At 35.6% G+C, this 27,545-nt stretch overlaps 1 protein-coding gene across 5 annotated transcripts in view; it reads left to right on the top strand.

Annotated features, from left to right (window-relative positions):
- NALCN (sodium leak channel, non-selective) overlaps positions 1-27,545 on the top strand; it is a 294,832-nt gene that overhangs the window by 92,294 nt on the left and 174,993 nt on the right. For all 5 annotated transcript variants that reach the window (XM_074329502.1, XM_074329503.1, XM_074329499.1 and 2 more), the window contains 3 exons: positions 9,353-9,495; positions 9,634-9,738; positions 15,802-15,888. In XM_074329502.1, the coding sequence (XP_074185603.1) occupies positions 9,353-9,495; positions 9,634-9,738; positions 15,802-15,888 (335 nt within the window). The remainder of the gene's footprint in view (positions 1-9,352; positions 9,496-9,633; positions 9,739-15,801; positions 15,889-27,545) is intronic.

Here is a 27,545-nt window from a genome sequence, read left to right as displayed (position 1 = left end):
ACTGCTCTAAAAAATATACTCATTTCTTTTGAAAGTTAATTTGTTACTATTCTCTCACATTCTTATCTCACCTATGTGAAGTTCTGGTTTACATTGGAAATGGTGGCCAAGCAGAAATGCATAGTATCTTGCCTCCTTAGTAACACAACTTTTGATATATGCAAAATGTTTTTTCAATCAGTGTAATTTTCATAAATCTAAAATTTAATCTGTGACACATCCAAAAATAAATAGAAACCAGTTGAAAAATAGCATTTTTAAACATGTTTTTAGGCTTTAAGAATTTATAGAAGAAAGTAAGCAGGAAATACAGGAAAAATTCAGTGAATATTTTTGTACACATGAATAAATGTGAAGATATATGACAAAAAAAACACCCATGTATAGTTTAAAATTTTTAACAATTAATATTTCCTATTCAGTTGAAGCTATTAAATTGTAATATTAGTATGAATGATATTAGAATATATGTTTGTTTTATATTGTGTCAATTTTTAAATTCATATAACTAAGCCTTTTATTATAAATCATGAAATTTTACATTTATCATAACACAAGAAAGAACTTTATTTATACTTAAAGCCATATGTTATTCGTATTTCGTACAGCATTTTTATTGTAAATTACATTTGATCAATATCACTCAAGTATCTTTCCCACTTAGCACTGAATCAAATTTTATTTTAGCATGCCTCTCTGAACAAAAATGTCAAATTATTTATTTCCAACCTTGGTTGATCTTTTGATCCTGTGCTTACTTACTAATTCAGCCAGGCTTGATATTAAAAATAAAACAAGTTCTTGCTATAGTGGCTATTCTGAGGTAGACTGATCAAGTCGAGCTTAAAGTTAATTCTTACTTCCATTGCTCGTGCATGATAATGCAGAGATGTGAATTACTTGTATCCTGGAATATGAAAAAAAGAAAGTCAGTATTTCTTTTCTTCATATTCTAGGATACACATCTGAAACCTATATAACTTTACTAATAATTGTCACCCCAATAAACTTTAATTTAAAAAAAGAAAAGAAAGTCAGTGTTTTTTGATTTTTGTTTTTTGTGTTTTTTTCCAAATACTATACTTGGTTCTAATTTTTGAACTATTGTGAAATTTTAATGTCATAACTATTAACTTCCTAAAAACTGCATGACGTTCTGGTCTTTTTGCCTTGATTTCTTTTGATTGTGATTTCCAATAAATCTTTCAAACTTGGGTGACAAAGCTAAAACACTAAAAGAAGCATATTTTTTGGCATGGTATCTTTTGCTTACTTTATAAAAAAAACTAACATTTAGTGTTTTAGTGGTGCAAGTATAATCATTGCCCTAGTCTATCCATGAAAAACTGAGGCCCAGGGTGGTTCACTGGCTGACTCCATGTCAGAAAGATAAGAAGCAGTGGACAGTTTGTTAGGGAAGGTAACTGAAAGCTAATTGTGTCTAAGCATAGTTTTCATTAAGTAAATTAACAGAAAATAAATTTCCAAGAAGTTCTTTTGATCTGAAATCATGGCTCCTCAAAGGCAGAGGGTAACGGGTATCTGTCATGACCTGTCCTGTGCTGCCCTTACTCCCAGGCTACATGGAAATTGCCCAGCCAGAGGGCAGGGAGTGTTTTAGTTGGCATGCGGGCTCAGTGTCCTTGGAGTTGTTCTACTTTAATACCGAAACTTTCCTGCCAATGTCAGCATCCGGCCTTGTCAACACTCTTTTTCCATTTGTGAACACTATAGTTAAAGCTTTCAGCTCTCCTTTTCTAGAAGTGTTTTATATTTAGAACTTGAAAGTTTGGAAATTTTCTATAACTGAAGAAATACGCTTCAAATAAGAATCTTTTATTACTTATAAAAAAGAGTTTAACTTAGAAATAACTTAGAAATAAACATATATGTGCTTTTTCAGTATGGCCTTTGATCTTACTGCAAAATGAATAGTGAAGTTTAAGGTAACAGAGAAAGTGATTTCATTGGTGTGATAAGGTTGGATCAAAAAGTACTTAACTGTGAACAAAAAAAGGCTAAAATTCAGCTCAAAAACATAAGGATTATAAATACATTTTAAAGCATTCATAATAAACAATGTCCTTTGATGTTTGCTCCATGTTCTGGAATAGCAAATTAGAAAAACAAAAAACAAAACAAAACAAAACAAAAAAACGCAGAAAGAACATGCTGTGTTGTTATTTTGATGGCCACATGGCAATTGTGAGGCTGAATGTGTGTGGATCATTAGTTGAGCATGGGAATGAGTTGTGTGTAGATTATCATAATCATAAGGTTACCTCACAGTCTATCAAGGGAAATATTTGAGTTAATTATCTTAGAAATATATGTTATTAAAATTAAATATGATTTTAAGGAATAGAAAACATTGTTCATAAAAGTTTCATCTCAAATTATTTAAATCTAACTGGTTTATTGTTCAATAAACCTCTATCATTCAGGACGGTCCTTCCTTGCCAATGCTGGCCTACTGACCTTACTCATATTTCATGTGTGTGGATACATTCAGCCTTAGTGACAAAGGTTTATTAAGTTGAATCCAGATGTCTACTTTAAAAATACACATCTCTCGTTGGTATTTGTTTTTATTGTCTCATGGCAAACACATTTACTTTATAATAACCACTGTTGGATAAAATTTATCACCACAGATCCAACTATTAAGATTTGAGAGTATAGTTTGTGTGAAGACGTAAATGGTAAGGTGGTGTGGGGCAGTTTGGTGGGAGAAAAATATATAGAAAATTATGATGAATCTCACAACTGACTATTGGCTCAAATATTTTAAATATGTGGTTAAAATCTATATATGAGGTTTTATACCAGAGAGTTGGGAAATTACCGGAGGGCGAAAGAAACTGAAAGTTCCCCAAAATAAAACAAAAGGATTTCAACGTAGATTTTGTCTTCAACAGGTGACTTCAAGCTGAAAGTTATAGTGGAATTAGAGAAACCACCATGTTGTTTGAAATTTGGTTGTGGCTATTTAGATTCCATTGTTGAGACTAAGCCTCCATGTGTCACGAGCCACTTAACAGGTTTCTGTCCAACACTCTTCTTTCATGGTCCAGACAGAACCAGTCATGAACATGGACTGCAGATGAGTCCATTTTCTTCTGTTTATCTATGAATATATCGAATGCCTCATCTTGATTCAGACACAAAACCTAGAAAACTTGCAAAATGTGTGTTTGTAGTTTGTCATGGAATAATTCAGGAAGTACCACTATAGTCTTTGAAGAGGAAAATTTTGTGCCATTTATTTCGTTCAAAATATGTGATTTTTCCTTTTAAAACCTCGTTAATATATTTGTAATATCTCATTCTGTGAACTAAGATATCCCACCCCCAACTTGGGATACATGTTGGTACAAACAGTCATCTTATAAAACTGCAGGAAGTAAAAAAGAAATAAGATTTTTCTCCCAATGTATAATGGTTGAAACAAAAAAACTGATGCATATTACTGTAATGGTAAAATTGAGTTATCTGCTGTGTGGCAAAAACTTTATGCAAACAATTAATATCTTAGGTTCTAGGCTTTTAGCCTTCAAAAATATTTAAAGTTGAATAAAATGTCAAATTCAAATGTAAACTATTATAAATATAGTCCAAAAATGTGTTTTTAGGGCTCTTCTTTGGCCCAAAAGTATTTAACCTCCAACTAGTTTATATAAGCCAAAGGAGAAATTTTAATAAATCTCACAACTGTTCCATTTTCCCCATTGTTAAGTGAGGAAATTCCATTCAGTTCAAAATACTTAATTGACACAAATTATATGTAAGATTAACCCTGAGGTAGGCACTGGAGGGCAAAAGCTACAGAATCTGAAAGACCAGTAAGTTAGGAAAGTGGTTCTTTCACAGGGGCAATTTTGCCTACCAAGGACACTGGGCAATGTCTACAAACATTTTTAGTTGTGACACTTAGGGGTGATGTTGGAATCTAGTGGGTAGAGATCAGGGATGCCGCAATGCACAGGACAGGCCACCACAGCAAGCCATTCTCCAGGCCCAAATGCCAGTAGTGCCAAAATTAAGGAAATTTGGATTAGAGTGTCAACTAAGCCAGTGGTGTCCCTTTGATTTATTTTCACTGACACTTCAGGATTTAAATAACAGTGAATTCTACCTAAATTCAAACCGATAGTACAACTTACCTTTGAGCAGCTTCAACAAATTCCCCTTTAAACTATGCAAAGCTCTTTTTTTCTATTAGTTCTGTTTAACAAGAATATTGCTCTGTGGAGCAGTTCTAGAGTTGAAAAATAAAATTGAGGTGGAGAACAAGTTATATGTAGGCAAACATAACAAAACAAATGGAAAACAATGAAGCACACTTGCCCCATCTTGTGGGTCATATTTCTAATAATTGAAATGTGCAAAAATCAAGATTTTACTGTGTGTGGACCACCTTTCAGGGTTGGATATTTAATCTTTGCAACTGTAGTTGAGAGGCATCTACTTGGAGTATAGGATGGGGATTATATCCTTCCACAGTTAAATCTACTGGTTAAGAGTCGCTCTTGAGTCACCTGTAGATAAGGAACATGTAAGTTTGTTTTCCCTTCCACCTGAGGGGGATGTTTAAATTGGAATGCATAGAGGTGAAGTCAATCAACTGATCTTTGAAAGGATGAGATCAAATCAGAGTCAGAGTCAGAAAGAATTTAGAAAAGTTGAGGAAAACTGATGTGCCTGAGTGACAAGAGTGTTGTCTTTGTGTCCTCCACAAATGAGATTCTGTTCCCAGGTGGGAAATGAAGCCAGACAATCAATTCAATTTCATAAAAAATACACAAGGTTGGAAAGGTTAAAGGATCGGATAATAAAACAGGTATGAGGCAGGATGACCTAGGTAGATTGAAGGGTGACACAAAGGTGCTGTAGGGGGTACTTCCAGACTCCTATAGCTTGCTGTGCTTTGCAAAGTCAAGGGCAGATTCCAAAGGGACTGAGCCATAGCCAGCATCCAATGGGATGGATTCTTTCCTGACCTGGGATTGGGCTGCCTGGGGAGGTGGTGTGTTCTATATCACTGGAATAGTTTAAATTCAGAAACATTGCCCTGAGAATCCAACCATTGAGAGACAAGATGGAATAGATGGTCTTACAAAGAACCCTCTCAATTCTATTAGGAATTCTGAGCATGGGATGAAGGTTATTGTTCAGACTAAGGCCTGGTATACTTACTCATTCAACTATCTAAAGCCAGCATCACGAATTCTGACTTCCCAAATTCTTTCACAATAGATCAGGTATCACCATCATTAGAATAGCACTACAGATATTTTGTGTTTGGAGAGGAGTGTAATGGTGGAACCCCAGGTTAGTACCTTCTTATTAGTTATCACCACAGTTCTGTGGCCCTGTCATTTGAATAGCTCAGTGGCGTTATGTAACCTATGACTAGAAGAAGCAATAGGGAATATTCCCCGGATACAGTCAATTTTTCACTTTTATTTTTTTAATCAAAAAAGAGAAGACAGCCAAACAGTAAATATAATCCTAAAGTCAAAACAGATGGGAATGTAATTTTGTTCAGAACTATAAAAAAAGTCCTCTACTATGTCCCGATACATACAGTCTATAGAAAGTTCCAAGGTGAGTGTTTATTCTCTAAATGAAGTCTTGTGGGTCTTCTTAATCCAATAAATTCAAACCATCAATGGAAGACATCAGCAAGAATGAATGAAATTAGGAGAATTGATGAGATGAGTAAAATTGTTGTGATTTTGTTTCTTATACAAGTGGTATTCGTGCTTTGAGAGTTTGAGGTCTAAGAAAATAGCATTATTCTAGGAGCTTCCTAGAGATATTTTTGGGAGCAGGCTTCATTGTTCTCTAGTAAGAGAATACATTCTATTTCTAGGCACTATAATAGAATCATTATTCCTTTAACAAAAATGCGGTCCTTTTATATGGAAATTTTAGTTCCATAATTAAATGAACTAAAAGTACTCTATAGTGCATCTAGAAAAATATTTTGTATGTATTGATATAATATTTTCTAGAAATTTCCCATGATGGATTAAACAATGGAGGAAGACTTTCTTGTTTATAAGTAGTATGGGCTTTTAAATTTGTATATGCATACTTTAAGTAAATTTTGAAAATCAGCAAAACAGTCAATTATAAAATAACTTCTTTTCTTTCCAAATACATAATTGTGCAGTATTCACAGTGAGAAAGAAATCATTTTAAAAGACCAAATATGTGAGAAGTATTTGTCTTACTATGATCATTGTTTATCAAGAATTCTTGAAGAAGAATTATAACTTCTCAATGCCAAGTGTACAAGTGAAAAACACAGTTTTAACTTAGAGCGCTCATCTCTAGTGCAGGAGGGAGGCAAGGTAACAGAAGTCCGTGTGATAAGTGACATGACACATGTGCTCTCTCGGCACTGCAGGAGGACTGAGAACAGGCACGTAGTGTGGCTTATGGGCAAAGGAGGTGAGCAGGGCTGAACACCTGCAGAGTAGTCAGCTAAGAGGATGAGAGAGAAGCACAGGGGGGCATCCACGGAGAGCAGGATGTGCAAACTAATTTTGAGCAGCTGCAGTTTCTTACTCAGGGTTGTCCACTCCCACAGAAAATAAGACTGTCATAAATTTGATTGTTGTCAACTTAAATATTAGTCAACAATTGGAAAGTCATTTTCAGAATTTATTTTCTTTTCATATACTTGTCAAAGTCAGGAATGGAAAAATGATAAGGACTATACTCTAATTCAATTGCCTTTGCTCCTGCAGCTCTTAGTAGCGTAACATCTTCAAAATCTTTGACCCACGGTAGTTCATATATGTGACAATCATTTTCTTCAACAGTCATCATTTTTCCTGGGGAGTTTATTTTGGTTACATTTTCATAAATATCTCATCTCTTTGAAACAACAAACCCTTCTCTTTGAGCCCCACTGTGCATTCCTACTTCGTCGCCTTTTTCTGCATCAAATGGAGTAGAAGCTTCAAGATTAGATCGTACTATTTTTTAATGATTTACAAACAGCATCTTCCCTGTTGTCTCCTGTTGTAATAAAGAAGGATCTTGGCAAGCAGAGGAAGGATAGTTTTCAATGTTCCTCTCAAATTTAATCTTATATTGACAAGTTCCTTAGTTTACCTGTAAATGCTCAACTGGTAAAGCTATTAAACTTTAAAGGTAATTCATAATGGATTTCTGTAGCCACATTTCTGCTTTAGTCCAAATAACTAGAAGAAAATAAGGGACATAAATTAATTGGTTTATGTTGAAATTGTCCTTCATATTCAGTCCACAAAAGGAAAATTGTCCTTTTTTTTGTACATACGCATCATAATAAAGAGTCACTTCTCTTTTCTGTTGGCATTTTATGTTTGTAAATGTTGTTCTGTGAATCTTTCTCTTAAAAGTCATCTTCTTGCATGAGTTCCTCAATGTACTATAAACTTAGTCACCATAGTCCCTCAGGAAAAAAAAAAGGACTTTATTCAAATTAAAGCTAATAAGAGAAAATATGTTCTTTTTAAAGTCCCGGTCTCAAGCAGGAGGAAATATAAGTAACATAGGAAAGGAAAAGAGTTTAAGACATGGACGTGTTGATGCGAGTTCAATTTCTGGTTCTGTCACTTTCTACCTCAGGCAAATTCATTAACTAGTGACCTTTTCTACAAATTGTGATTGACGGTATCTGCCCTTTTACCCACCTACTCATCTACCTGATTAATTAGACAGGGGTTTCTTTAGCATTTAAGTGTATAAAAGAACCTTGAAACGAAACATGTTCTACAAATACTAGTTGTTATGGCAAAGACTTAATGTACAAAATGTGATTCTTAAAGTGAGAGCAGTACATATATGAAGTTAGATTTTACATAATGACCAAATGGAATATGTTTTCCTTCTTTCTCTCAGCTTTTCTTTTAAGCCTCTTTATCTCCCATTTGTCCCACTTACTTCTAGACTTTTTCTGCCATTCTGCATGCTTTGGTATTCACGGATGCTCTGATTAGTCTATCTGCATTCACAACCCCAGAGACATTCCGTCCTCAGCCAACTTTAGTAACCCCCTTCTTAGTCTGGGCATTTGATCATATGCAGATTCTAGTTTTAAATTTCTGTGCGGTTAGAACATATATACTCGTAGGTGGATGTTGGTTTTATATCCTATAATAATTTAACTCATTTATAGCAGTGGAATTTTTTGAGGTGCAAATTTTACCAGTTTTATAAATAACAATATATATTTGTCTTATAAACAACTTTAATTCAGTATTTTTATTTCTGTTCTCTCACAAAATAATATTAAGCAATATTTTAATTGTTACAATAATAATAATACCTAAAATTATGAAGTACTCACCATATGCCACTTTACAGAAAGGAAATCATTTAATCCTCACAACACTGTGAGGTATGCGTTATTATTTCCCCATTTTACAGATGGGAAAACTAAATCACAGAAAGGATGTCAGGAGGCAGGATATTATCACAGTTAAATATGTATGTCCTTTTTCAGAATGGCTGGGTTAATTCTAATTCACCTATTATTATCTGTACATCCTTAAACAAATTGCTTACTTTTTATGTGCTTTAGTTTTCCGATCTGTAAAATGGGGAAATAATAACACATGTCAATCTGTAAAATGGGGAAATAATGCTGTGAGAATTAAACACTGTCTTTCCTCTGAATGGCATTTTAGGTTCTCTTAACTGTATGTTCAACAATCTGCCCATATATTGTTCATTTTCTTTCTTTCCACTATCAGTAGTATTTTCAATGAGACAATTCTCTCAGAATATACAAAGTACTATTTGATAATGTAGTTAGCACCTTACATTTTGGTGTTCAGTAAACCCTATGACACCCAAAGACAGGCTTCAATTTTAATTTTTGGAGCCGAAGTAAGATACTTTAATCTCCCAATGAGAAAGTGATTTCAAATGAAACCCAGTTTCCAGATTTATTTCATTCTGGTTAAAACTATAGCAAGTGCTTTTCAGCACACTATAAGTAGTAAACCCCAATGGGCAAGCTTATGTGATACACCTTCTTTTTTATTATGTCTTTACTTGGTTTGAATGTTAATTTCCTTTTCCACATTGTTAAATGCATTTAACAGCTCAAGTTATAACATAAAATTGTTTTATTGCTACAGCTATTAAAATTGTCCTGGCTTGAAGTCAGAAACAACTGTATCAAAATCCTAAGAAGAACAATAAAATGCTGCATGCTAGTTCAGTCCATTTAGAAGAGCTTTCGTCATTGAAAAAATGACCATGGATCAATACTGATTGTTTTTCTGAAAAATGACTTCTCATTTCAAAAGTCCCCCCTAACTCAGTCTGCTCTCCTCTCTCGTGACAGGCACCAGCATATTCACAGTCTATGAGGCTGCCTCACAGGAAGGCTGGGTGTTTCTCATGTATAGAGCAATTGACAGCTTTCCTCGCTGGCGTTCCTACTTCTATTTCATCACTCTCATATTCTTCCTTGCCTGGCTTGTAAAGGTACTGTAAAAATTTGTCCTAATATTAATAAAAGCTATATTTTCTGACAGTTTCTACAGAACTTTTGTTTGTTTTCACATGCCCACTGCTTCCTCATTCCCAGTCTTTGGTAAATGTGGTTTTGTAATTTTCTTTCAGAATGTGTTTATCGCTGTCATCATTGAAACATTTGCAGAAATCAGGGTACAATTTCAACAAATGTGGGGATCGAGAAGCAGTACTACTTCCACAGCCACTACACAGGTACAGTATCAGGCAACAGTGTTACAACCCACTCAAACATGGACATACCATCCTCACCATTTGTGGGACTTGATGAAATTTGAGGGAGCCCTGTTATAATGGCCTTCTACAATCAGACTCACTAAGAGGGTTATTAAAAACTAGAAGTGCAAAGGTCCAAATCCAGAAGAACCAAATTAGGCTTTCTGGGTGATGGGATAAGGGCACCTATATTTTTATCAGTTCCATGGGTGGATTTGATACAAAACTGGGCTTGTCACCACATTTATTATGTACCTTTGATTTGATTGTGTCATAACAAGTCCTGAAAGGGCTTTCAGATAAAATATGGAAACTACAGATAAAATTTTCCCATTTTTGTAAATATTTATTCATGTAATGGAAAACCAATACAATGGTACTTATGTATAGGATTAGAATTGTTGGAATGGAAAATGTATTTCATTCAGGATGAACCAATCACAGTCTAGTAAATTATGAAGAACACCCCTCAAATGCATGTCTGTGACTTTTGAGGAATCACTACTATATATTAGGAAGAGTTCAATGCTCCCAAGAAATTGGAAGTGCCCTAGAATTTGACTAAAAACGGCAGGGCAGTTATTCAGAAGAGAGCAATTCAGATTCAATGACTCTATTTTTATTTTTGGTTTTGTTTTGTGTTTTTTTGTTTGGTGTTTAGAAAGCAGAAGGGCAGGTTTATATATCTTGTTCTAGTATGAATCTTTATAAAAAGAGAAAATTAAAATTCATGAATTGAGAACAAAATTATTTTAATGCTTTGTAACTATTATTTTAACATTAAATTTTCTAAAACGTTAATGTAAGTTTGTAAATACTTATACAGGTTTATTGGTACAAAGATGTTTGCGAAAGATCCAAGATACAAATATTCAAATTAGATTTCTAATAATTATATGCTAAAATGATATTAAATATGCTAATAATTGGGAAAGCCTTATGCAACATTTTTATGATATTGTGAAAGGTTGAATTTTCTGCTCAATTCATTATAGATGAAATAATATTAATATTATTCAGTTTTGACAAACAACTATTCAAACTTCCATGAAAGATTTTAAAAATATGATCTAGGTTATTTCAAAGATTGCATGTAGGAATACCTTCAAAGAAGCAACCACATCTAGTTTTTATTTCTTCTCTCATCTCTGTTAGTGAACTATGAGAAATATTAAGTTCAAGTCCATTCTGTCTTTTAAATAATGTGAGAACCTCTCGGAGGTGTGTTTTCTGTTCTCTCTCTCTCTCTCTCTCTCGCTCTCTCTTTATATATATATATATATATATATATATATATAAAGACTAAATAGAATATAGAACTATGAACTCTGCACAGAATTTACATGAGTGTTCCCGAGAGATGACCTAAAATGATCATAGTATTCTTTAAAACCATATTATACTTATTAAGTAACTCTTATTTATAAAACCACAGCTGGAAAAATAGTGTTTCGAAGGGCCACCAAATCAGCCTGCAGTTAGAATATTAATAGAAAGTGAAATGTGAAGAGACTGTTAGCAGAGTTATACAAAGCTGTTTTCATTAGAAATTGTCGTTAATCTGGAGGAATAAGTTGATAATTTAGAGGTAATGTGTCTAGGTATTCAGCAGAGGTAATCACACAGAGAATCGTGAAAAACCTTCATTAAGAAAAATGCTGTGGCTGAGGACCCAGTTGCCAGGCAACTGAAGCTCCTGCAGCAACCTCTTGGTAAAACACCACTTAGGCTGCCTGGCAACCGGCCCAGGCCCCTCCCACCCCCTCACAGACGCTCAGCAAGTGGCCCAGATGTTTTTGTGTGTGTGGAAGGGACAGACATCATTTGCTATGATTCTGTTACACCTGTAAAATCTGACAGAACTCTGTATGCAAGAACCTCTTGTTAAATGGTTTAAAACACTAAACCACACGTTTCTAATTCTAACATAACAGATAGGCGTTAAGGAAATAAAATAAGGATGGTTATTGTATTGTAAAGCACACAGCTGTTCAAAAATGATGTCAGTTCCTGCCTATCTCTACCATGTAGAAAAATTTGCAGTTTCTCCATATAAATTATCCTCGTAGAAATGTTGAGAAAGTCCCTGACTTGGTGAACCTGTTGATGTCTGCAAGTCAATGGACTTTCCAGGAGGGCTGTGTGTGTAGAAAGAACACCATACACATTAAGAGAATAAGGAAGGAGTTTTCTGATATCTTAGGCAGTTCCATAGTAATTGACTCTGATATGAACTCTTCAGAGACAAAGAGAATCCACGATGAGAACTGTTGTTTTGTTTTTTAAACAGGAGGAGGCAACCTGCCTCTGAGTCACAGCATAGAAACCAATTACAGAAAAAGTAATGCCATCGGTCTTATGGAGACCATGATACAAAATGTAACAGGAAAAGAAAAGGAAAATGATGTGAAAATTTTCAGATTAGTTATCATTAATTTGCCTGAATTCTGATGGGGATGGTGACTTCCATACCTGCATAATTATTAGACATGGATCATTGTTGCCACATGCTCAGCTATACGTTGGGTTAAAGTGCAAGATATTCATACACCTGTGATATAATGGCCCCCTGTGTCACTCAACAATAGGACTATCCATGCCACAACTTTCTAGGGGTGTTGCCCAGAACTGGAAGTTGAGATGGGCAGATATGCTGTTAGAAAATGTCCTGCACATAGTATTCCTCTAGTCCAGACCCTCACTCTTGTTTGTTAGATGCTTCACCTCAGGTATCCACTGCCAGTCCTGTGGTCTTCTGATCTAGACTGACACATGGTAAAGGTGAGCTTATCTCACTTTGGAGTAGAACTGAAAAGGACTGCTAAACTTCGGGGCCACACAAAGCTACTTTTTTATGTATACTGATGAGAGACACACAAGGAAGGCTCTGGCAATCAATACATACCTTTTACATGTGACTCATGATTCACTAGGGACGCATGGGATTGGTAAATAAATATTCTGATTGTCTAAAGAGAGTAATAAGTTCTGAGCCTGTAATTACCTCTGTTTCAGCATTCTTGCTGACCCATGTTTTCTGAATTAATATTCCCTAATTAAAATAGAAGTCTGACAAGGGTAGAGTTGATGTAGGATAAAAGGACACTTATGAGTTCTTCCTTTGTAGTTCCGTAACCATTCTAAACAGCTTCTGTGTGAATATGTAATACTGAGTTAAAAGCAGAAATGCATAGATGAAAAGACATATGATGAAAATTAGAAAGAAGTTCTCCTCCAAAAAAGACTATGTATAACATAAAGACAATGTTTTAGTAAAAAATGTGTTTACTGTATTCCAAGAGCATTGATTTCCACATGAATATACATCATTAAAATAAGTGAGAAAGCAATTTAATGAAAGCAATTTCTGGGAAGAATTATTCTAGCATGGTACAATGGTAAGCTCCTTCTAATAAGAAACCATAGTAATAGAATAATACATTCATCATAGGAGGCCATAAGTGAGACTTAAATGTTAAGCTGAGTCATCGACTATATCATTTAATAATGAAATCAAGTCAAGTGTCCACTCTCATTATTTTGTGTAATAATGACTATTACCTATCTTAAAAATGATTTCGAAAGAATCCAAAGAGAATAATAATTTCAAAATCAATTTTAGATTTTCTGTGTGTGTGTGTGTGTGTGTGTGTGTGTGTGTGTGTGTGTGAGAGAGCTGCAAGAGACAAAAAGCCCAAAACAAGTGGCTTATGTAAAATAGAGTTCCTTTCTCTCTTATGTAAAGTTGGAGGAGATCATTTGGAGTTGATATGGTGATCTGTGTTGCCACATATCCTGACTCCTTGCACCTTCTGGTTCCACCTTGAGTAGGCTCCATTCCTAAAGTTGCCTCTTGGATTAAGTTGGTTGCTGTAGCTCTGACTCTCCCATCCATATGCCAAAAGGCAGGAAGGAAAAAAAGGAAACAGAGAAAGTTTCTGCTTACATCTCATAGGCCAATATGTAAATACATAGTCAAGATTAGCTTCAAAAAAAAAGAAAAGAATTAGTCCTTTTTTTTGTTTTATTTTTGTTGTGGTTTGGTCTGTTGTTGTTGTTGTTGTTCTGTTTTTCGTGTTTTGGTGGCTTTTTTTGTAGCCTAGTCCTGTGAAATTTTTCTTACTTTGGAAGACAAGGAGAAGGGATATGGAGAGAGAACTTGAAGCCCCTGCTTCTGCCGCATGACCCTAATGATTTGAGTCCTTGAACATTCCTGGCTTCAGATATCCCATCGTCTATGTCACATAGCTACTGTTACATTAACCAATCTAGATGTATCATAATTCAGGGACTAAAGAGAAATTGAACATGTTTTCATTTCCTTCACTTTATCTCAGACAAAGAAATGACCTTGAGAGATCACTTTTATTAACAATTAAATTGATTCATTTGATTTTGGTCTACTGGAAAAAAAATAATTTAGCAGAGAAAATTGGTCTGCTACTGATCAAAGTAAATATATGCCCCAGGGATCCTTTGTGCCAGGATAAGAGAATAGGATGCCTGTACAAAGGGTTTTTAGCTAGTGACGGACAGGATTGCTTTTGTCTTTTTCTCCTTAAATGGAGATTCCTGGAATTTTGACAGGAATGTTAAAAGGCACTTTAACAGGTTTGCATTTCAACCAATGTATGTATTCTCAGAATGAGCCTATTTAGGAGGGATGTGCTTGATTCTACCACTGAGAATACCTGTTATAATTCATTCTAAAGGAAATCAGAATCCTGCAAATGGACACCTGAGGAAAACAATCTGTAATTGGCTTCTTTGATCAAAGAATCTTTGTGTAAATGTGCACCTCCATTTTGTCATTTTCAAAATACCTACATGGTTTGTGAATTTCAGCTCTTGTCTCTCAGCCCCTCCCTTACTTTTTAGAGGGCAAGTTTTCTTTCTGCAGCTGATCCACGACCTCTACTACTGAGAGTGTGAAATTATGATGATAAATCCTAGGTAACAGGCTCTTTGTATCATCTCATATCCCCATCAATAATTACCCTTTTGAACAGAGTCAGACTAGCATGGGGACATAAATAAGTATGGCAAAGGTGTTTGCTTCTGCGTATGAAACAGCAGCCTCGGGCAGGAATAACAGCAAGTGCTCTTCGAAAAATAAAAATCCTTAATTTCATCTTATCCCAATACCACCCCACCCCAATACATACACACTCACACACAGCTAAGGAATTGGAAAGAAAATGGGAAAATATTTATAAGTGAGAAATGTCTTCCAGCTGAGTGTAATATTGACACAAACCTGATTTTTGAGGTAGTAGAATATGTGGTAAGATCATAACCTAGATATCGAATTCAGTGAATGTTAGATTTTAGTATCTTGTACCATAGTATCCTATGCTGAATTTCATCATTTATGTATTTTAAACCAAAAGAAACTACTTTAACCCCTTTATAAGTATGTACATAAAATTTCTGCTGAGCAGATTAATTTGGCCTAGTTAAAATAATTTCACAAAGTCTATTAAATGATGTGTCAGTCTCCTGTCATTAAAATAACACCAGCTTCTATCCCTATGCCATGTGCACAGTTATTATACTATTTATACTGAGAATATTTTTCTATTGTCTCAGTGAGGAATGTCCACTAAATAAAAATAAAAATTCAGCACATTTAGTAAAAACACACCAGTCACCATGCTTTGGAATTCTAATTTTCATTTTCTTCCAGATCTAATATGTAATAATCAATAATCAGTGTAATGGGGATAAAATGGCTACTTTAAAGTCTTGCGGAGAAGAATATTTGGGCAATTACATACAAAACATGTAAGACAGAAAGGACCTGATACATATAGCAAGTGCTCAATAAATGCAAGCTATCGCCATTATTCTTGTTACTATTATTTGCTTAAGTTTTCAGTGTTAGAATGAAAATAATTGGAATGACTCATGTTTTAAATATAAATCCTTAAGAAGACAAATCTTTGATGACATAAAAAATATACAAAGCTTGGAGACATAAAGTTACAGTTCTCAATGTTCCTTATTACGTGTCTCTGACTCATTTCCCTCTTTGTCTTGAAGATGTTTCACGAAGATGCTGCTGGTGGATGGCAGTTGGTAGCTGTGGATGTCAACAAGCCCCAGGGACGCGCCCCAGCCTGCCTCCAGGTGCAGTACAATGCCATTTTTAAAACTCATCCAACAAAGCTCTTTGACTTTTATTTTATATGAGGAAATCCACAGATCTCTAAGCTATAGATCTGCCCTCATTTCTGGTCCTGGAATCAGGGACAGTGTTTTACTCCATCCTGTATTCCCAGGACCTACCAATTTTTAGATGCACAGTAGGGATTTGGTAGCTGGTGAATAAATGCACAGAGGTAATATAACATCTCAGGAGTATTGATTCAGTGAAGAATTTTGTTGTCATATAAACCTTATGAAAATATTCTTCTACAAAAGCCTGAATTATTTGGAGGCAGGCGGTCACGATCACAATTCATTGAACACTTCACCAAATACCTGGGAAGAAATATCTTTAATAGGTAGTGTGTTGTCCTGCACCTGCAAGCTCTCTGAGCAACGGGATATAATAAAGGTGCTTCCATAACAAAGTGCGCCTGTGTAGACATGAGGCGATGTGGTTGCAAGTAGGTGCCTCCCAGAGGCCTGAGACGTGATCAGGGGTGGGTCATCAGATCTCTGGCCTGTGAACTTTCTGAATTTATCATCTGCTCTGAGCTCTTCATAAAGCCCAATGAATTCCTTTGGTGGACCATACTGGCATCTTCTCTTGCTTTGTTCCCCCTCCCTGTACCCAACTATCAGTAATTATTGTTCAAAACCATGTCACATTCCCAAAAGTGGCACCCCTACCACTCCATGGCACTTTCACTATTTCCATTAACCTCCTCTTTAAGGATGAAAAGTCAAGCAGCCCCACTGTGGGAACAGAAAACTGATTCTTCCTCCTGGAGAATTTTATTTTTGTCACTCCCTTTTGTTTTCAGTTACAAATCCTCTTCTCACAAGGGTTGCTTTTTATAGTTCTTCATATTACTCCCATAATTTGGGGAAGGGTTTTTCATCTGCTTCAGGATGAGGACATACCTTCTTTCTTTCTTTCAGATCTTTCTCCAGGTTGGGACTCATACATTTCAAGGATTGGTACCTATGAAGCAAAATATTGCACTTTGAGCCATTACTGTGGGCTGTATTTATATGACCATTTAATCATACAATTTTTTGTTTCTATCAGTTAAAAGGATAGAGGGGGAAAAAGAGGAAGAGATTTCAGTGAATATTGATAATATTTAATATTATTTTCTGGCTCTCTGTTGTATACTTGATAGTAACAATGCTGATAGTAATTCAACTACTGCTACTGTTCTACTAGTAGTAATAACAATAACAATTGTAGTCGTAGTGTAGCTTCTTGGTTGTAAAGCATTTTCACTTCTGTTATTTGATAATCCACCAACTGATATTCACTGACACTAGGTCATCCTGAAACAGACTAGTACAGCTCCTACTCATGTAGCTTACAAGGTACGAGTAGGGGGAGAAAAGCCAGCATTGAATTAGCAGTTACAGGAGTAATGGGGGTTTTAAAGATGTAATGGAAGATTACATTTTTAAAGGAGTCTACTTTCCCTGTCTGAGAGTTCAAGGAAGGTATTTAAATCAAGACCAAGAGAATGAGGGAGGGAGCAACTAAGGATGAGGCACAGTGAGCCCTGCGAGGCAGAAAGACTGGCATGCTTCAGCTGCTTTTATAGGTGAGGAAGTGGAGACGCAGGGGGCCTGGCTGAGTCTCCTGAAGTTACAATTCCATCTCAACCAAATGGAGAGGCCAGGACTTGTACCTGTGTCTTCTGGTTCCTAGTCCCGTGCTTTTCCCAGCTGAAAAACTAAGCCAAGGAAACGTAAGTGTGTAATACAAATGAACCATCAGGCCTGCTGTGAGTACAAATTGGAGTCCTACTAGCATTGCTTAAAAATCTATTAAGGGCGTGCTAATAGATGCCTCAAGGTTCCAATAGAGAATTAGGACACAAGCTAGCCTCCCTAGCTCACAGATTTGAAATGGCAAGGAGGCTGTAATGGAGGGGCCAGCACTGATCAGGGATATAGGAAAATAAAGGTCAGTGGAGGGGTGTGTAGAGGTTAGGCTAGAAGTATGTAGATGGGACATTCAGGAGGCCTGCGTATTAGACATGTGTTGTGAATATGGCAGCTTGATAAGTTTTATGAATAATGATGCATATAGTTTGAAACTAAGGGAGAAAGGAGTCAGACATTTAAGTATGAAGGAAGTTCCATTCAGCTCAGCATCACATGTTTGGTCCTAAGTCATGTGTTCCAGAAGGATCCAGTTTGAAAGAGTATGTATGAAAAGTGGTATGGCCAAGATATCATCTATTTGTATTGGGCATTAGCTGTGGAGAGAGAGAGTATATTTCCATGTCTGAGTAAAATATTAATCATTAATTAATTAAAAGAGAAAGAAAGAAAAGAATTAAGTAAAGAAACAATACTAAAATAAAATGGTCATGAAATACTTATTGGCCTTTACTAATGATTAATGCCATCTAAAACTAGGTAACAGGAAAATTTTCATCTGAACCATCCACTTACTCGGTGTCTAGGATTATACTGATATCTCACCCTCAAGGACAAACGGTAGCATATACTCACTTTTTATATTTCCAATGAACAAATGTTCTTATAAATCATATGTTAAACTATAGAAATAAAATAAAAAGTGTTTGCTTTAATTCCTTCCAATTAAACTTCCCTCATTCCTTTTCCGAAATAACCTAGAGTTTAAGAGCCAGTTCTTCTAAGACCCTTTACTCCTTCATTTATCTCTTATAAAACAGCATGTCTGCCTCTAGGAGTCACTGTCATTTTCACGGTGTTTCCTCTTTCTAGAACACTCTTCTCTCCCATTCATCCTTTTTTTTTTTAAATTAAAGTTGATTGGGTGACAATTGTTAGTAAAATTACATAGATTTCAGGTGTACACAATGGAATACTATTCTGCCATAAAAAGAGATGAAACAGTACCATTCATCCTTTATAATTCAGCTCAAATGTTGTCCTCAAAGAATAGATCAGGTAGCCTGGTTATATATTTTCATATCATCTGTATTTTTCTTTTGAGTTTATCATAATTTTATTAAAATGGTATAATTCATTATTTAATGTCTGCTTCTCCAACCAGAGGTGACTCCATGACAGGAGGGAACATAACAGTCACGGTCCCTGCAAAAATTATCCCTGACATATGGAAGATGCTTAATTGGTACTCACTAAACTACAGAACAATCAAGTGAAATAATGACTCGGAAACTTCTTTACTTGTAAAAAGACTTATTTGGTGTCTCACTTAGAAGCAGCTGTATTTGTCCTCTTGATCTTGTCTCTGGGAACTAGAAATCAAGTGGGTTATAGTAATAACATTATTTCTATAAAAACATTTATTTCTAAGTCTGAAACAAGTGGGACATTGGAGTTTGTTCTTACAAAGTACTTCTCAAAGGTTGTATGGCTTTGGGTAACCAAAAGGTTTTATACTTTTGCTAGCACATCTCTTCTAAAACATGGTAGCATAGGCTTGACAGGACATAACTGTGACTACTGTTATGTCTTACCACTTTCAGAATTATTTTTATCTTCAGTATGTGAAATAAATAGGTCTATGTTTGGAAATGTAGTCTTAGTTGAATATATAACATTGTTGAAAAGAACCACACCAATTCCTATCTTAACAAAAAAGTAAAATTTATTGGAATGAAGCATTTGAACAGCTGTAAATAAATTCAGTTAGTAATTTTGCTATTGTTGAACTAAGTTAGAAATATGAGACATCAACAATATCTGAGAGATGGCAAATTGGTGTCCCGGAGTCCCAGTTAGAGTACTAGAAATTGAGGATTTTTGCCCTGACAGTGGAACTTTGTTTTAAAATTTGACTCCCAAGTTAAAAACAGAATATTGTATATATTCTTTTGTTTTTGTAAAATACAAAGATCTGGTAACAAGGCTCTCACTCCCACGGGGCTATAATTGGCCAGAGCGGGGTGGTGCCTGCCCCGTGGGCCTTGTGCAGAGTCTCCACTTCCCCTCTGTCTCCCAATATTCCATATTGTCTCCGTAGCACTGGAAATGAGTGTGATTTATCTGTGGATCCATACAATTACTTTTCTCAAAATAGAAAAATATTTCTCTTAACTCATGACTCTAGAGTGGAAAAATAAACAAATTTGTAAATACATAAATATATAAATACATCCATGACTGACTGACTGAATGAATGAATGAATTTGCAGAAGGGAGAAATGAACCTATTTCTTTGTAGAAATAATGGGCTATCCCTATGTGTTTAGTACATGACTCTGGGACTGATTTTCTCATTTATACTCGTATTACCTGCTGGGTCCCAGGAGGCATTTGTTTGGATGACCCATGAAAGAAATTATAGTAATGTGACTTTAGATCATGATGGTATACATTTGCATAAATTTCAATTATTCCAAAGTTGTCTTTCCATAAATTTCAGTTTTTCAAATTTTTAAAATCATACCTCAGCATAAATGGAGACTGGTTTGAATTCCCTTATAAATGAAGGACACTTAAAAATCATCTTTGTCCTTATTTCAGGTGAAATTGTTTTGGATTCACTAACTTTTTTCATTGGTACTGTTTCGTACTTTTACTTTTTTTTCTACTTTTGTATTCTAGTCTAGTTTATGGATATGAACATTTATATGTCTTCCCCACCAACTATGAGTAATGGAAGTAATTTAATAAAATGAGATTGACTGATGTGGCTTAATCTTCCCTACTACTGTTAAACTAAATACACGTTGTGACTGATGCTTCTGTCATTCTGGGTGTTTGATGTGTAATAACTGTTTTCCTCTCTGTGTGTCTATGTATCTATTTATCTATGTACCTAAAAGATATACCATGGGTGCCCAAAAAATGTATACACATGACTTGTATTCATCTTTTGTTATAGGTATATATTATTACAATTTTAATACAGTTTTTTCCTTTTTTAAAATGTGTATACAGTTTTTTGGCTCTGTGTGTGTGTGTGTGTGTGTGTGTGTGTGAGTGTGTGTATATATATATGTATATATATATACACACACACACACACACATATATAAGTGTGTGTGTGTGTATATATATGTATATATATATACATATATATATACACACACACACACTTATTTTTCTAATTGCAGAAATAAGTCTATTAAGATTTTATGTATTCCAGTGGTTAGGATCTGAGCAATAGGGACACTTTTTTATTGTTTCCCTACTTTCCTACATATATACACATATTTTATCTTATTTCAAATGTTGCAATCATTGTGTTTCTGCTCCCTCTTTATATATATATCTTGATTATGGACCTTAAATGAATTAGGGAACTTAGAGATCTTACTCTTCTACAGAATAATAAGTTCTATAGAGCTTGTAGAGGAAAGAATGTGTACCTTGGTCTGCATTTTGAAACTACAAATTTCATTCTGTGTTCTGAAACACAAATTTTAAGTATAATCCTAGCTATAATTATAACCACAGTGGGAATCATATGCAACTATGCAGGTCAAGCATTTAATTTGATGCCTTTAGGGTGGTCTTTTCTGTTTTTAAAATAAATGAAAATGTATATGCTGTAAACTTTAATTGCAAAGCCACAAGTTCAGAGCAGGAGGACAAGCAGAATGGATTTTCGACCTCGTAGGTTATATGTGGTGAGCTCTCTGATGCCATTTGTTGAAATTTTAGTTAATCAATTTAAAGTGAATGAAGCAAATTTTACTAGCTCATTTTTCATGTTTCTCCAGTTATTAATGAAAATTATACAATGTCCAATAAGGAACTTAGCTATGGTAAACTTATGCAATTCCTAAGAAATTCATTTCTATGTTAAGGATACTTAAGCAAATCTCTTATAGCCCCTGAAATACCCCTCCCACCCTCGGTCCTCCACTTCCCTGTGTCCTGCTCCTCGTCTGGGGTCCCATTCCTTCCTGCAAGTGGCCCTTACTACAGGACAAAGATGGCTGGAAATGACAAGGAAAAGCCTGAAAATATGGATAAGGCAAGCCCCAGACCTGGTTTCCTTTCCTTTTGTGTTACAAGCGCCTCAGACTCATGTGTCCTAACAGTACTCTACCTCTCACACCTGCTTCCTGAGCTATAGAGACCCTTGCTTTGTTCTATGAAGTGATACCCAGTATGGTATCTTTTCTGAGGGAGAGTAAATCACCTTATTGTAGGCTGTTCTAGAATAGGCTGTGGAGACACTTATTTCAGCTATGTTCCTTATTAGTATGACCTTGGGCATATTTTTTGCAAAATGGGGATAATACCTCCATCCGCTACTGTGAGAATTGAGTATTTATGTCCTAGTCAAGAAATATTTGATTGCAAGGAACAGACATTATGCTCACAGGGAGCATTTGTTGCCAGTATAATCAGGCCTGCCAGGTGACTATGCTTTCTTTGACTTTCTCTCTCTGTTTGGGGCACATGATTTCTTGTATTTGTGACCGTCGTTGCATTTGCTCCTATATTTCTCCTTGAAGATTAGCTTTATTCTGTTTCTTGCATGTTGCCCAAATATGGCAGATTGTGACTGAGTTTGGTGGCCTCCCATTCACGAGGCTCACCTGAAAACATCCAAAGATGAGTGTGAAGCTGGGAGAAAGTATTTTCGTGGTAGGTCCCAAAAGGAACAATTGGCCAGTGGCAGCAGGTCACGCAAGTTGAATGGAAGTAGCAGATCCACTTAAACTGAGTATTGGGGTTTCCTACAGTAGGAACTCAAAGTAATTTTCCCTTCTTAATCTTCTCTGAAAACCTTGCCCCAGTTTCTGTCTGCGGGAGCCACTAGTCAACACCCTCATTAGCTTCGTGGAGAAGGGATGTAGCTCTTTGATCATACGAGTAGTGAGACGTGACCTCAGGAGTAGTTTTCCCTATTAAACTTCTAAGTTTTATGGGACTTGAGAAATCTATTCAGGACTATATAGGTTATTATGGTCTGACGTGAATCTCAAATTACCCTGTATAAAATAGTTTCTTTGGAGAAACACCATATAGTTTCTATGTCCTTACAAATGAATAATTTGTGAATTGGAGCCACTTCACAATATAATCTTCAGTCATTCCCTTGCATTAAAAATATTATGAAATATTATAGAAACGCAGTTAAGAAAACCTATGTATCCACTATTACAAAGAATAATAGCTAACGCTTATTGATCACTCACTAGGTGTCAGGCTCACAACAGCGGCACGACTATAGGTGCCCTTATGACCTCTGTTTAACAAATGAGATTGGGGCACAGACAGCTAAAGTTGTTTGATGAAGGTCACATAGCTAGTTACTGACTGGGAATTTCATCACAAGCAGTCTACCTCATATTTTTAACCACTTCATTTCCATCACTGTATATTCTACTATAAAAATATACCACAATTTGTTTTCTCATTCATTCATTCGTTCATTCTCCTCTTGATAGACACTGAGTTTGTTTTTTATTGTTTTGCTATTGCAAACATTCTGGGACCCTTCTTGCCCATGCCTTTTTGTGCACATGTATGAGAATTATTTGAGTATAGTTATGGGAGCAAATTGCTGGATGAAAGGATATGAACAACCTTAGTCTGTACAAGATGCTGTGTAATGGCTACCCATAGTATGGTGCCACCTTTTACTCCTCCCGGTGACTTGTTAAGAGTTATTGTTTCAAATCCTTGTCCACACTTGATATTGTCAGACTTTACACCCGATGGTGTAAAATGATATATCAAAATTAAATTGGATCTTCCTGATGACAGTCTGTGAATGTTGAGGATATATATACATACATACACACACACACACACACACACACACACACACATATAATCGTAAGCCACTTGCATTTTCTGGAGATTGATTATTATTATTCATGTCTGTTGCCCAATTATTTGTTGATCTTTCCAAATGATTTTCAGAAATTCTGTGCAATTCTAAAGGGTGTGTCACTTCGGTCTAACTGAGACATTAAATATTAGATAAATTCAAAATAATAATGCTTGACATATGGGTGCACATTTTACATCTCTACCATTTTCAGACAACAATGAAATTCTTTTATGTAGTGTTACCAAAACCATTTAGAAAGTTTCTTCACTGTGCACTTGAGTCTCAGAAAAGTGAAAAGTTGTAATTGACTCTTTTAGCATCAACCAATTATTTAGCTGTTTAAACTCTATTTTAGCATAAGCAGCAGCTGCGTGAAGAGGTCACCCTAATGTGTGATAAATAGAATTCTGTTAAATTGGAACCTCATTCCTCAGCTGCTGCTGTGACAAGCCATTTTCTTCCTCCCTCTCAAGTAGGGGTTTTCATCTCTTGACAATTTGACAGATGTGGCTGCACAATTTTGAGCCATCTTCCAACACACACCCAGTGATCTATTATCATGAAGAAAGTCACTGACAAGAAAATGAAAGTATGCATGAGACCTGGCGTTCTCAAGCTCAATTTTTCTTTGTAACATCCCACCGTGTGCCTCCTTCTGTAAAGAACAGAGATAATAGGCTCTTACCATAAGTAGGTCAAATTGTGGCAAAATTATTACTATGGTGTTTAGTGCTTTTTGAGAAAATTTCCATTGAAGGTGAAGATTGAGGGGAGGTGGATTGTGTAATATGTATATTTCAAGTGATGAAGTGACATCTTAGGCACTTCTTAAACATCGGTCTTCTTAATGAACCTTCCCACAAACTGGCAGATAATTTCAAGAATTGATTGAGCCAATGAGAATTTAGTTTTCATCCACAAGCCAACCTCCTCTATACTTAGAGACCAATGTAAGAAGACGGTGTGGTCCAGGTAAGATATTGTGGCCTAGGAGAACCTGGGATGATTTGCTAAATCTCCCAGAGCCTCAGTTTTCTGACCTGAAAAATGGGGATAATAACATCCCTCAGGGGTTTGTAAGAATTAGAAATGATGCACATAAAATACGTAGCACAGCGTGAGGGGTACAGTGGGTCCCTCCGTCCACAGAAATGATTATCCTTACTGTTAGCATACTCTTCTAACTCTGTTCATACTCTCAGAGTATTGGGTTCTCTTCCAGGAAGTCAGCTTTCATGCACACCCCGTAGTCCAATGATTTCACAGACTTTAGTTCTAACCCTGCTTCCTGACTCTTAGAAGTATGTTTCTAAATGTCTAGCAGCCATGTTCCCAGGCGTTCTCATGGACACTTCACCCCTCTTACATAAAAAACCAAATGCACCTCTCCCCTACCCCTTCTCACATAGAAACCAGCCCTTTCCTATATCTCCAGAAACCTGTACGCTAACCTCTAATGCACCCCTCTTTGTCCTCCCCAAATGTTATCTGTCTTCAATCCTGTCATCAATTCAGTCTTTTGAATCATTCCCTTCACCCCATCCTAATGTCCCTACCCTACCCTGAAAATCAGGTCAAACAAAGCTTCCTTAACACAGTGATCTCTGACTCCTTGATTGTATTTGTTCATTTTCTTCTCTACTTCCATTGCTTCCATTGTAGCTTCTTCACATGATAAGTGCTTAGCAACTCATTGGGAGATTGTATGTGAATGTACACATACATATGCTTTCCTGCACAGAGCTACACAGTCTCACACAGAGCAGATATAAATTCTTATTCTCCCCTTATGCAGAGGCCAAGGACCCCTCCCCCAAATACTTGAGCATGCACACACTTACCTTCAGTTTCTAACAGCAAAACATAAAACAACTGTTGGAGGAAAAGCTTTTGGGGAAAAAAAGAAATAAAAAAAGTATTCTATGATAACCTAAAATGAGAATGAAGAACAAGAAGAACAAAATAGCTAAAGGCAAAACAGCACGAACAAAAGGTGTAAGGAGGTACTTAAAAGGTTCATTGAAAAAGATCTTTTGTGGTCTTAAAACCAATTAAAGCCAAATCAACTAAAGAGAAGAGTCAATTGTGTCAATCCTTAGTTCAAAATATTTCATATATACCTATTTAAATATACACATGCATTATATATTCAATAATTCCAGATAATAATTATATTCAGAGTAGATACCAGAAGACATAATAAAAATAAGATAAAATTATTAGTGCTCTTTTTATTTATCTATCTTACTGTTGATGAAATGGTTTTGCGTCTTTGATTTTTGAGCCTCGTTGGAAGAAAGAAATATTCAGAACATCTTACAATTATTTACATTTCAGATTATCTCAAACTGAATTCCTATATCATTGTTTATCATCATCTTCCAGTTTTAGTAAGTCCTATGGCTCTTCAGTATTTATATTCAAATTAATCAGAAGACATTTACTAATTTATGCCAGATATTCATAATATAGTCTTTGGAGACAAATTTTCATCAAATATTTGTTTCATTGTCACCTTTGGAAGAAATAAAGTATATAATGTTCTTCTTGCAAGTCTTGATTGCTGGGATTAAATATGCAACCTTCTTTAAAAACTTGAGACAGGGTTTAAAGTTGCCATGTTCTTTCTCTGTATTCAATACAATTATTGCCATTGGAGGATTTGGAGGAATAACATGTATCCGCCTGTGCCCTAAGCATGATGACAGGTTTGGACATAGTAAAAAACGTCAGTCTTTTTGTATGTGGTATGTTTCTTATATATTTCTTCAACCCTTTAAATTTATTTTTCTATCTTTCCTAAATACTTTAAATATCTCAGAACAAGTCTCCCTCTTCAAGATACTAAATATGTAGCTCAAAAGTTTTTATTTATCAAGAGTAACAACCTAAGGTCTTCATTGTATTAGATATACAGTTTACTAAAAAGGACAGCTAATTCAAATCATGTTTTTAAATTCCTTCTTGAATTTAAAATGAAAGTTTTATATTCACCTGCCCACCATTTAATACTAAAAATAAACATATAAAAGTAAATTTCAGGTGACTATATAGACATTTTTGTTAACTACGGGACTGTCAAAGTGTCTTCAAAGATCTTAAAACCATCACGGTTTAAGTGTCCCCTGAGTAGCAGCCTTGTTGTAGACCTTCCTAACCTTTCACTAAAGTACTCATGAAGACAAAGAAAAAAGAAAACCTTACAACAACACTGTTAACTAAGAGTAAGAAAACACCTTTTGTCAAAATCTGGAGAGACTATCCAGTAACTATAAGGTCAGTGAAACTCTATGGTCAGTGAGAAAAATATAGAACGTTAGTGCCTGCACTGTGGCATTTCACTTACACTTCCCTGTAGATCAGAATCAGAGCATCCTGAGGAATGGACGGCCCAGGTTATCACACTGACAAAGGCTTATTGCTGGAATACGATCAGTAGCTTCCTCAGCTAACCATCACTCGGTTCTGTTGTACCCAAGGCTGATTGAGGCAGCTTCTCAGAATATGCAAAGAAAAGATTATATTACTTGAAACAACAAGATTATATTACTTGAATTTAGGTGTCCTAAATTACTTTACTCACTTTGCATGAATACATCTAAAAAATAGGGTCAAGAGTGCGAGAGTCTTGGGGCCATCGTCCAGTTTGGAGCATCTCTCTCATCAGAGACCTTGCCAAGCCACCTTAGGGGGAAGCTGCCCTTATGGAGCTTGGCCCGTGGCCCAGCCAGCTGTGTCTAGAGTACCAATGATGCTTTCATTTAATACAGGAGATAGAGAAATGTATGGAAGTTATTTTCTTGAGCCTGCTTTCCATAAAAGGAAGCAGAAAATGCTTTGTGACCAATTTAGTACATGGGGGAAATCAAGACATGTCAAAGACAAT

The sequence above is a fragment of the Rhinolophus sinicus genome, linkage group LG04, assembly GCF_036562045.2.
Source record: "Rhinolophus sinicus isolate RSC01 linkage group LG04, ASM3656204v1, whole genome shotgun sequence".
Classification (NCBI taxonomy): domain Eukaryota; kingdom Metazoa; phylum Chordata; class Mammalia; order Chiroptera; family Rhinolophidae; genus Rhinolophus; species Rhinolophus sinicus.
This window is presented reverse-complemented; position numbering and strand designations above follow the sequence as displayed.